Source organism: Mustelus asterias, chromosome 8 (genome assembly GCF_964213995.1).
Source record: "Mustelus asterias chromosome 8, sMusAst1.hap1.1, whole genome shotgun sequence".
In the NCBI taxonomy this organism is placed as follows: Eukaryota; Metazoa; Chordata; class Chondrichthyes; order Carcharhiniformes; family Triakidae; genus Mustelus; species Mustelus asterias.
Window position 1 is genome coordinate 28,423,406 of NC_135808.1, and position 12,304 is coordinate 28,435,709.

At 44.4% G+C, this 12,304-nt stretch overlaps 1 protein-coding gene across 5 annotated transcripts in view; it reads left to right on the forward strand.

Moving 5' to 3' along the window:
* The window catches only part of LOC144496966 (uncharacterized), a 30,152-nt gene extending 19,454 nt beyond the window's left edge, over positions 1-10,698 (forward strand). For 4 of the 5 annotated variants that reach the window (XM_078217627.1, XM_078217626.1, XM_078217622.1 and 1 more), the window contains one exon: positions 9,532-10,698. In XM_078217627.1, the coding sequence (XP_078073753.1) occupies positions 9,871-10,545 (675 nt within the window). In that variant the 5' untranslated portion in view covers positions 9,532-9,870 and the 3' untranslated portion in view covers positions 10,546-10,698. The remainder of the gene's footprint in view (positions 1-9,531) is intronic. The other variant, XM_078217624.1, reaches the window with a different exon arrangement.
* The last annotated feature ends 1,606 nt before the right edge of the window (positions 10,699-12,304 follow it).

Consider the following 12,304-nt stretch of genomic DNA (forward strand, 5'->3'; position numbering starts at 1 on the left):
CAGAAAAGATTTACCAGGATGTTGCCTGGTATGGAGGGCCTTAGCTATGAGGAGAGGTTGGAGAAACTTGGTTTGTTCTCACTGGAACGACGGAGGTTGAGGGGGGACCTGATAGAAGTCTACAAAATTATGAGAGGCATGGACAGAGTGGATAGTCAGAAGCTTTTTCCCAGGGTGGAAGAGTCAATTACTCGGGGGCATAGGTTTAAGGTGCGAGGGGCAAGTTTTAAAAGAGATGTACGAGGCAGAATTTTTACACAGAGAGTGGTGGGTGCCTGGAACTCGTTGCCGGGGGAGGTAGTGGAAGTGGATACGGTAGTGACTTTTAAGGGGCGTCTTGACAAGTACATGAATGAGATGGGAAGAGAGGAATATGGTCTCCAGAAGCGGAGGGGGTTTTAGTTACGTCAGGCAGCAGGGTCGGTGCAGGCTTGGAGGGCCGAAGAGCCTGTTCCTGTGCTGTAATTTTCTTTGTTCTTTGATGTTAAGTGCTGTCATTCTCACCTCACCTCTGGAATTCAGCACCTTCGTCCATGTTTGAACCAAGGCTGTAATGAGGTCAGGAGCTGAGTGACCCTGACGAAACCCAAATTCGGCATCACTGAGCAGGTTATTGCTGAGCAGATGCTGCCTGATAGCACTGCCGATGACCCTTCCACCACTTTAGTGATGATCGAGAGCACACTGATTGGGCGGTAAATGGCTGGGTTGAATTTGTTCTGCTTTTTGTGTAGAGGATATACCTGGGCAATTTTCCCCATTGTTGGCTAGATGCCAGTGTTGTAGCTGTACTGGAAAGCTTGGCTAGGGGAGCAGCAAGTTCTGGAGCACAAGTCTTCAGTACTGTTGCCAGAACGTTATCAGGGCCCATTGCCTTTGCAGTTTCTAGTGCCTCCAAACTTGGCTTGATATCACGTGGAGTGAATTGAATTGGCTGGAGACTGGCATCTGAGATGCTGGGGACCACTGGAGGAAGCCGAGATGGATCATCCACTCGGCACTTCTGGCTGAAGATTGCTGCAAATGCTTCAGCCTTATCTTTTGAACTGATGTGCTTGGCTCCTCCATAATTGAGGATGGGGATATTTGTGGAGCCTCCTCCTCCAGTGAATTGTTTAACTGTCCACCACCATTCACGACTGGATGTGGAAGGATTGCAGAGTTTGGATCTGATCTGTTGATTGTGGGATTGCTTAGCTCTGTCTATCACTTGCTGTTTTTGCCATTTGGCATGCAAGTAGTCCTGTTTGGTAGTGTCACCAGGTTGACACCTCATTTTTAGGTATGTCTGGTGCTGCTCCTGTCATGCCATCCTGCACTCTCATTGAATCCCCTGGCTTGATGGTCATGGTTGAGTGAGGGATATGCCAGGCGATGAGGTTGCAGATTGTGCTGGAGTACAGTTCTGTTGCTATTGATGGCTCTCAGCGTCTCATGGATGCCCAGTCTTGAGTTGCCAGATCGGTTCTAAGTCTGTCCCATTTAGCACGATGATAGTGCCACACAGCACGATGGAGGTTATTCTCAATGTGAAGCCGGGACTTCATCTCCACAAGGACTGAACAGTGGTCACTCTTACCGATACTGTCATGAACAGATGTGTCTGCAGCCAGCAGATTGGTAAGGATGAGGTAAGGTATGTTTTTCGCTCTTGTTGGTTGCTTCACCACCGTAAGAAGATTCCCATTAAATCTGGTGGTAAGATCCTCTAGGGCCCGATCAATAGTGCTGCTGCCATGCCACTCTTGTTGGTGGACATTGAAATCCCACATCCAGAGAACATTTTGCACCCTTGCCACCCTCAGTGCTTCCTCCAAGTTTGTTCAACACGGAGGAATACTGATTCATCCACCAAAAGGAGGATGGTAAGTGGTAACCAGTAAGAGGTTTCCTTGCCCATGTTTAACTTGAAGCCATGAGACTTCGTGGGGTCCAGAGTCGATGTTAAGGACTCCCAGGGCAGCTACCTTCCGACTGTATACCACTGTGCCGCCACCTCTGCTGGGTCTGTCCTGCTGGTGGAACAGGACATATCACAAAGATGGTAATGGTAGTGTCGAGGGTGTTATCTATAAGGTATGATTGCATGAGAATGATTATGTCAGGCTGTTGCTTGACTAGCCTGTGAGACAGCTCTCCCAATTTTGGCACTAGCCCCCGGATGTTAGTAAGGAGGACTTTGTAGGGTCGATAGAGCCAGTTTCATTTCTTTGTTGAGACTTCGCAGCGATTGACAGAACTGAGTGGCTTGCTCGGCCATCTCAGAGGGTAGTTGAGAGTCAACCACATCGCAATAAATGTTGTGATAGCCAACAATACCCACATCCCATGAACAAACAAATAAAAGAAGGTAGATTCTAGGGGTCATTCGTCTGTGAAACATGCACTGACCGTGCAATGTACAAGAGTAATGCCTTCGGAACCAGGGTTTCTTTGGAGTCTTTAAGTTTACTTTATGTATACTGAGTTTTTTTTTTGTTGCTTCATTTTTGGGCTGTTAGCATCACTAGCAAGTACAGAATATTTTGCCAATGCCCAATTGATCGTAAGGAGATTCCCATTAAATACCATGCTGGAAAAGTAGGTCAGAAGCCAGACCTTCTGTGACAAGTTCACCACATTACTCCCCACTATCTGTTCACCGTCCCCAAGGTCAGGAGTTTTTATTTATTCATCGGATGTGGGCATCACTGGAGAGATGAACATTTATTGCTCATCCCTAATTGACCTTGAGGAGGTGGACGTGAGCTGCCTTCTTGAGTCACTGAAGTTTATGTGGTATAGGTACGTCCAAAGTGATGCTAAATTGGCAATTGCAGCATTTTGACCCAGCAACAGTGAAGGAACAGCGATATATTTCCAAGTCCGGATAGTGAGAGGCTTAAAAGGAACTTCCAGTTGGAGTCCTGATGTGTCAGCTGTCGTTAACCTTTCAGATGATCATGGGTTTGAAAATACTGTTTAACGATCCTTGGTCTGTTCCTGCACTATCTTGTGGATGCCATTGTGCATCAGTGGTAGAGGGAATAAATGTATCTGGACAAGGTGTCAGTCAAGTGGTCTGCTTTGTCATGGATGGTGTCAAGCTCATCGAGTGTTGTTGAAGATGCACTTATCCAGACAAGTGGAGTGTATTCCATCCGAGGCCTGACTTGTGCTTGTAGATGGTGGACAAGCTGTGGGGAATCAGGAGGTTAGTTACTTGCTGCATGGTTCCTAGCCTTTGAGCTGCTCTTGTTACCACAGTACTTATCTGGTAGTTCTAGTTCTGCTCAATGGTAACTCTCCCAGCACTCCCCTAGGATGTTGATAGCAAGGATTACAGATGGAAATACCTTTGAATGTCAAGGGCCGATGCTGAAATTCTCTCTTTTTGGGAATTGTCTTTACCTGGCACTTGTGTTGTATGGATACTACTTCCCACTTGTCAGTGCGAGCCTGGATATTGTTCAGATCTTGCTGAACTTGGACAAGGACTACTTCAGCATTTGAGGAGTTGTGAATGGTGCTGAAGATTGTGAAATCATCAGTGAACATCCCCACTCTGATCTTATGGCAGGACATTGATGAAGCACCTGAACATGGTTGCACTTTGGACGCTACCATGAGGAACTCCTTGTGCTGGAACTGAGATGATTGACATCTCACAAACAACCAACATAATTTGTGCTAGTTATGAATCCAAACAACGGAGAGCTTTCCCCCCCCCCCCGTTCCTATTGATTTCAGTTTTGCTAGGGCTCCTTGATGGGACAGGTGATGTGGTCAAATGCTGCCTTGATGCCAAGGGCAGTCAATCTCATCTTGTTGTGTGGCATGGTACATTCAAGAGGATCGTCACATGATCACTCTGTGACATCATCGAGGTCTCCACAGGCTACTGACAGTTGGGGATTGGAGTCTATCTAATGCATACTAACTACAAAGGTTCCTGCTGTTTTTATCAAATCTTGTGGACCAATTGAATAGGACTGATCTCTGCACCCCACCCCAACCACAGACAACACAATATATCTTGTCTCCAGAATTTGGATATTTTGTTCATGTTTCAAATGAGGTTGTACTGAGGTTCAGAGCAGAGTGATACTGACTGAACCCAACGTGAACATGTTCAGCTTATTGCTAAGCAAGTGCCACCTGACATCACTGTTGACGACCCCTGGTATCCCTTTGCTGATGATCGAGAGTAGACTAATAGGGTGGTAATTTAGCCAAGTTGGATTAGTACTGCTTTTTGTGTGTAGGACGTATTGGACAACTTTCCACGTTTTCGAGTAGATGCCAGTGTTAGAGCTGCACTGGAAAAGTTTGGAAGCGATGAATCATATTTTGTAGCCAAAGCTTTCTGAACTGCTGCCGGAATATCATCACGGCCCATAGCTGTTGTAGTATTCGGGCGGCACGGTAGCACAGTGGTTAGCACTGCTGCTTCACAGCTCCAGGGTCCCGGGTTCGATTCCCGGCTCAGGTCACTGTCTGTGTGGAGTTTGCACATTCGCCTCGTGTCTGCGTGGGTTTCCTCCGGGTGCTCCGGTTTCCTCCCACAGTCCAAAGATCTGCGGGTTAGGTTGATTGGCCAGGTTAAAAAAATTGCCCCTTAGAGTCCAGGGATGCGTAGGTTAGAGGGATTAGCGGGTAAAATATGTGGAGGTAGGGCCTGGGTGGGATTGTGGTCGGTGCAGACTCGATGGGCCGAATGGCCTCCTTCTGCACTGTAGGGTTTCTATGATTTCTATGATTTCAGTGCCGTGAACAGTTTCTTGACATCACATGAGGTGAATTTAATTGGCTGGAGACATTGAGGAGGCCAAGTTGGATATCCCACTCGGCGCTTCGAGTTGAAAATTGTTTTAATTGATGTAGCCTTATCTTTTGCATCGATTGCAATGATCTTCCATCATTGTGGATGGAGATATATGTGGATGGTCCTCCTCCAGCAAGTTGTTTATGTTTCCAACGCCATTGACAACTTGGTATGGAATGTCTGCAGAGCTTAAATCTGTTCCTCTCATTGTGTGGTCGCTTGCTGGTTATGTTGTAAGGCATGCAAGTTGTATTCTGCTGCAACCTCATCAGGTTGACACCTCATTTTTATGAATGCCTGGTGTTGCTCTTTGCACACCCTTCTGCGCTCTTTATTAAACCAGGGTTGACCCTCTGGCTTCGTCTTAATGGTGGAGTTGGGGATATGACAGGCCATGAAGTTGCACATTGTGCTTGACCACCATTCTGCTGCTGATGATGATGGCCCACACTGCTTCATGGTTTCCCAGTCTTGAGTTGCTAAATCTATTTGAAATCTATTCAATTTAGCATGGTGGTAGTTCCACAGAACAGTGAAGGGTATCCTCAACATGAAGGCAGGTCCATATCTCAAGAAGGATTGTGATGTGGTTATTCCTAATGATGCTGTCATAGACAGATGCATCTGTGTCAGGCTGCTTGGTGCGAATTAGATGAAGTATGTATTTTTCCCCTCTTGCTGGTTCCCTCACCACCTTCAGCAAACACAGTCTAGCAGATGGAATACTTTCCACTTGCCTGAATGAGTGAAGTTCAAATAACAGGAAACTCAACACCATCTGGGAATAAACAGCCCACTGGATCGGCTCCCCTCTCACTATCTTAAACATTCGCTCCTTCCACCACCAACATGCAGTAGCAGTCGTACATACCATCTGCAAGATTAATTGCAGCAGTGGGTGTACCGACTGCAGTTCACCACTACCTTCTCAGAGGCAATTAGGGATGGGCAATAAATGCTGATTTGGCCAGCAGCACCTGCATCCCATGAACAATTTGAAAAAAGATGCTGGTTGGCTGTCTTGAAGCTCTGAGTTCTAGTGGTGAAGATTCTCCCATTTTGCTGTTAGCTCATGAGTTACAGAATTTTCACACAGTGCTGATGAAGAATGACAATATTGTTGACCGGAGCACTTTCTATTTATATAGTCCCTTTAATATATTAAATTAAAAGGATTTTCACAGGATCATCATGAACTAAATTTTGATACCAAGGCACTAAAAGAGATGTTCTGATCAATAACCAAAAGCTTGGTCAAAGAAAGGGTTTTTAAGGAAAATCTATAAAGAAGAAAGGGAGACAGACTTCTTAGGGAGGCAAGCAACAGAGGAAGTATTATACAGTGTTTGTGTAACTTCTTCGTATCACAAGAAATAGAAGTAGGCGTAGGCTACAAGGCCCTTTAAGCCTGCCCCAACATTCAATGTGATCATGGCTGTTCTAAGCCAGCCTCAACTCCTTTTCTGTGCCATTTCCCCATTGCCCTCTAATCCTTGATTTACCAAATATTTATTCGACTCTGCTTTGAATAATTCTAATGATCCAGCCTCCACCACCCTTTTAGGGCAGAGATTTCCAGAGATTCACCATTCTCTGCGAGAAGACATTTCTACGCACCTCAGTTCTAAATGACTGTCCCTTTATCTTGTAGCTATGTTCCCTTGTTCAAAACTCTCCTATTGAAAACATCTCACCATTGACCCTGTCAAACCACCTCAGGGTCTTTTATTTTTTGAATAAGATCACCCCTCACTCTTCTAAACTCTCAAAGAATACTGACCCAGACTATTTAGCCTCTCTTGATAGGACAACCCTCTTATCCCAGGAATTAGCCAGGTGAATCCCCTTTTCAACCTTCAGTATCTTATGTACATGTACACAGAGGTCCATTTCCTGCATCTCAAGAGCTTCTCTCTTTATTTTGTACTATCTCTCCATGCTCTTCCTGCCAAAATGAATCACTTCACAATTCTTTGCATTCAATTTCATCTACCACTTTACCGTCCAAATAGGAAATATGATTGTCCCTTTGAAGTTCAAGGCTATCTTCACCGCAGCTGACAACACTTTCATTCTTTGTGTCATCTGCAGATTTTGATATGACGCCTTGCACGCCACAATCTTGGTGATTAACATAAATCAAGAAGAGCAAGAGTCCCAACACTGGCCCCTGGGATTTCCACGACAAACCTGCCTCCAATCTGAGAAACAACTATTTAGCACTACTCTCTTTCCTGCCACTCAGCCAATTTCTTATCCAAATACCTACTTTCCATGAGCTGAAATTTTCCTGTCAAGCCTGTTGTGTAGCAAATCTTTGTGTATCGAATGTCTTTTGGAAACCACATACACCACAATGACAGCATTTCCTTTGTCAACTTTTTCTGTCATATTTTCAAAAGACTTCAACACTTGGAGGTTTGAGTTAATTAAGAAGTACCAGTATTGATTTGTGCAAAAACAGATCCTGTCTGATGGATCTCATTGAATTTTTTGATGACGTATCAATTGCTTGATAAGGGAATACAATGGAAGATGTCGATGTGGACATTGAATAAATAATTGTCCAAATATCAGGTAATATGCTGCTTAACAAAAATTGTGACTCATGCAATAGGATGGCTGGTGTTAGCCTGGATGAAAAAATTGTCTAAGAGCAGAAAACAGCACGTTATGCTGGATAGTTGTTTCTCACCCTAGTTTAATGCTAGCCAGTAGTATCTAGCAAAGGTCAGTGCTCAAAATACTGCTTTTAACTCTGAGATGTGGCAGACTGTGAGGGTGATATCAACTGCAACAGGGCATCAATAGGTTAATGGCATGGGTGGACATTTAGTCGATGGCATGGAATATGGAGAGCTTTGAGGTAATATATTGTGCCAGAAGGGATAGGGTGAGGCAATATAGACTAAATGGCACAGTACTGAAATGTGTACAGGGGTCCAGGTAACCGAGGGTTCATGGAGGTGAATCTTTAAAGATGTCATATTAGAAAAGCATATGAGATTTTGACTTCATAAATCAAGTAATTGAGTGCAACAAGTATTGACGCTATGCAAAACATTCATAAAACTCTCATGCAACCACAACTAGAGTCTTGCATCCAGTTCTTATCCTCACAGATTTGGAGAGGTGGTGCAGATGAGATTTATCAGAAAGGTTTTGCTGGAGCATCTGCAATTGTTCTCCCTGGAACAAAGGAGACTGAGCGGACATTTGACAGAGTTGTACCAGATTATGGCCGGTTTACATCTTAGACAAAAAAACGTTGCTGTAGCAGCTGTCAAATTAAGGGGACTGTCAAGTGAGCATTTGGGTAAAAGATAAGGGGGACAATATGAGGAGTAAACAGCTGGGGTTGGCCTGAGGCCCTAGAAAGCACCCACAAGCCCCATGTTGCCCCATGGTAACAATCTGGGATGAGTAGAGTCACTGGTTCTATTTTAGACCGGATAAGGCCATGGAGACACACCGTCACCTTGCTGATGGAGCAGAGAGTAGGTAGGGCTTCAGGGTGCCAGTGACCAGCAGAGAAAGTCATTGTTTTTATTCTCACTTTGCAACAGGAGTCAAAGAAATAAATCTGGCTAGATTAGGGGGGAATTAAAGTGGAAGTGGAGGAAATGAATTCTGTAGGTTTCCCTCAACTTTTCAAGCTGCAGAACCCGAGAGACCACCCAAGAGCATAAGGGAACCCAAATATTCTCATAAAGTTGACATATCTTTTTTGGCACAAAATAACTGCGAACACAGAAATCAAATGTAAGCAAGCACTTTCTAACTATGTCTATGCATATATTAGGAATTACCAGGAAGCATACAATCAGAAATAAATTTGCCGGCTCCATCGACCGCTCACATTAACTCCTGCGAAGTCACCCTGCCATGGCTGCTTAATATTTACCCCTGGAAATAGTATCCTCTTTAGTGGTGGGTATTCTGGTAATAATTAAGAAGTTATTTTATTCTCAGAATTTTAAGTCTTATCTTTTGAAAATTTTAATGGGTGGAAGCATGGTGGGAAGCTGATTCTCATATTGGACACATCTCTCTTCCTCGCATACACAATAATGTCTCTCTCGCACTCACACATCCCTCTTTTTCATACATACACCTGCCCTCTACCTCGCACGCGTGCGTGCCCTTACTCTCACACATACTCACCTCTCTCTGAGGTCCCTCTGCTACATCTCCATGCCACTGCCACACCCTCTGCACTCTGCTGCCGCTTGTCACCACCTAATTTTGCCCCGGTCCTGCCTCAAGAACAATCCTTGCTCTTGGCCACAGGCTCTTCCGCCCACAACAATGAAATGGAGTAAATGAAGTGCCCAATCAGAGAAAAGCTGCTTCACTCCATGGAGATGATGGGCTGACTAGCCAATCAGCATCCAATACTCCAAGAGGCCCTGCTCTATTTGGCCCATTTCATTGTTTTAATTATTATCAAAATTGATCAGTTGCTCCTTACGAAACTGTGTTTGCCAATCCCGTGGTGACTGTCAGCGCTGCAGACACTCTGAAAGTCCGTCATGAACCCACAGTTTGTAACCCCTCATGTAAATGTGGTGATGGGTTTGGATTTCAGCATGGTGAGGAGGGACAGTGTGTGGTTATGCTGCTTTGGAGAAGGAAGAGAGCAAGAATGTTCCTTAGAAACTAGAATTGTCCATTCTGAATTTCTACCCTGATCTTTGTGTGATAACTTCTATAAACTCCTTTTACAGGGTACTTGAAGGGAAGGATTTGAACGCCGGACAATCAAGCTAACCATCACATCCAGATCTGACAGATCCACTTGATTCACCAACACCTTAATATCATCAGCTTTTGAATGTGAAAGGAGATATGTTGGTTTGCTCTGCCTGTGGGAAAAGATTACAAGCACCAGTGTGACTGTAAAAGCACGGAGACACAGGCACCCAAGTGAGACTGGGAGAGCATTCCAGTTCATCAAATTTAACCAACTTTCATCAGTTACACAACCTAAAACAAATCACGTTATTTATAACAAGGAGACAAAAGTTCCTCTGTGATCATCCAACCTGGAGAGTCACAGGGTTACCATGGAGAAACCGTGGAAGTGTGGGGACTGTGGGAAGGGATTCCATTATCCATCTCAGCTGGAGATTCATCAGCGTAGTCACACTGGGGAAAGACCATTTAGTTGCTTGCAATGTGGGAAAACTTTCAGGGAATCATCCAACCTGCAGAAACACCAGCAACTTCACACTGGGGAGAAGCCGTTCACTTGTTCCATATGTGAGAAAGGATTCACCCAGTCCTCTCACCTGCTGACACACCAACGAATGCACACTGGGGAGAGGCCGTACAGTTGCTCTCACTGTATGAAGACATTTACCCGTTCATCCAACCTTCTGAAACACCAGCGTGTTCACACTGGGGAGAGGCCATTCACCTGCTGCATTTGTGGGAAGGGATTCAGTCAGTCTTGTAACCTACTGACACACCAGCGGGTTCACACTGGGGAGAAGCCATTTACCTGCTCTGTGTGTGGGAAGGGATTCTCTCAGTCCTTCCATCTGCTGACACATCAGCGAGTTCACACCAAGGAGAGACCTTTCAAGTGCTCTGACTGTGTGAAAAGCTTTGCTCGCTTATCCAACCTGAAGACACACCAGCGAGTTCACACTGGGGAGAGGCCATTCACTTGCTCGCTGTGTGGGAAGGGATTTACCCAGTCATCCAACCTATTAAAACACCAACAAATCCATAAGTGAAAGCAGGGATTGGACTTTGTTGTTGTGGTTGCTATTAATTACAATCAAAAAAGGACTGAACCATGTTAATTTTGTCATTGGATTTTGTGTCTGCCGATATCAATAACCCCTGTAATTAGACTTGCATTTATAATTTTAAATAAATGTTTAATCAAAAAATCAGGTTTCTTTTATTCATTCAGCAAATTTTATTTCACAAAAGCAAAGTCATCAGAGCCTAATGCACGTTCACGGGAGAAGGTCAGTCATCTAAATTCATTGAGTGGATAAAATTCTAAAGATACTAATTACATTAATTCTCTGACTCTTCCTTAAATAAATTGAAAATCTGCTTCTTTTGGATTTCTAGCTGATTTTTATTTCTGTTTTAGAGTTGCAAGTTGCCTAACTTGTGTGTCGGGCTTGACCCAAGGCAAACTTCCAACCACGTCTGCAGTTGAGCAGCACCTCATGGTTCAAATTTTCATCCATGTTTTCAACTGCCGCCATGTCCTTACTTCCTGACTTCGAAATATATTACCTGTCCTTTATTGTTGCTGAGTCAAAATCCTGGAAATCCCTCCCTGATAGCACTGTGGATGTACATAGATGCACAGAAAATCTACAGTGCAGAAGGAGGCTTTCATCCTATCAAGTCTGAACCGACTCTTATGAAAGAACAATTTACCCATCACATCCTATCCACCTAACCCTGTGCATTTATCATAGCCAATTCACCTAATGTGCTCATTATGGCTTGTTGGAGAAAACCTGACAGGGAGAGAATATGCAAACTCCCCACAGAAGGCCAGAATCGAACTTGAGTCCTTGGTGCTGTGAGTCAGCAGTGCTAACCACTGTGCTGCCCCCACCTACACATCAGTGACTGCAGTTGTTGAACAAGACAGCTCATCATCACCTTCTCAAAGGCAACCAGGGGTGAGTAATGAATGCTGACCTAGGCAGTGATGCCCACATCCTGAAAATCGGTAAACTAAACTGGTCTTATCTCTGCAACCTCCTTTGCCATAGTCCTCGAATATCCCGAATTCTGGCCTTGTGTACAATTCATTTATAATTGTTCCACCATTCGTGGCTGTCGCTTTAGTTGCCGAGACCCCATCCTTTGGAATTTCCTCTGTGAACTTCTCTACCTCATTGTCGCACTTTCCTCGTAAAAGAAAATTTAAAAAACAAGTGATCTTTTGCTGCATGTGTGAAGCCCTTTGCTAGTTTATCTCATTTATAGACACGGCAGTGACTTCGAAATGAGTAGAGACCATTCACTTGCTCCCTCCATGGGATTGTGTGCGATTCATCCAGTCATTCAACCCACTAAAACACCAGCAAATTTAGCAGTGAGAGGGACTGGAGTTGTTTCTGCTGTAAATCACAACCAGGTCCGAACCATGTTAATTCAGACAGCTGGATTGTGTCTGTACTGATGGCAATAATCCTAATAACGACCTCATCTTGAAAGTCGGTGACCTAGGTTCCTGAGTGGACAAAACAAGGATTCCAGGACTCTCTTCTCAATAGCTTTCAGGGCTGTCTTTCAGATTTTGATCCAATTTCACCCACTCCCCCCCCCCCTCCCCCCGCCCCAACCCTCTTTCACGGTTGCAAACAGACCAGTTTCTTCTTTTAGAGAATCTGCATGAAGATTTTTAATTTTAACACAGCCCTCGCCTCTAATATATCTTAAATTACCTGACACAAATTAAAAAAGGTGTGTCAGTCATTTGAAAACTGAGCTAATCACAGAAGTATGTCAGTTTCA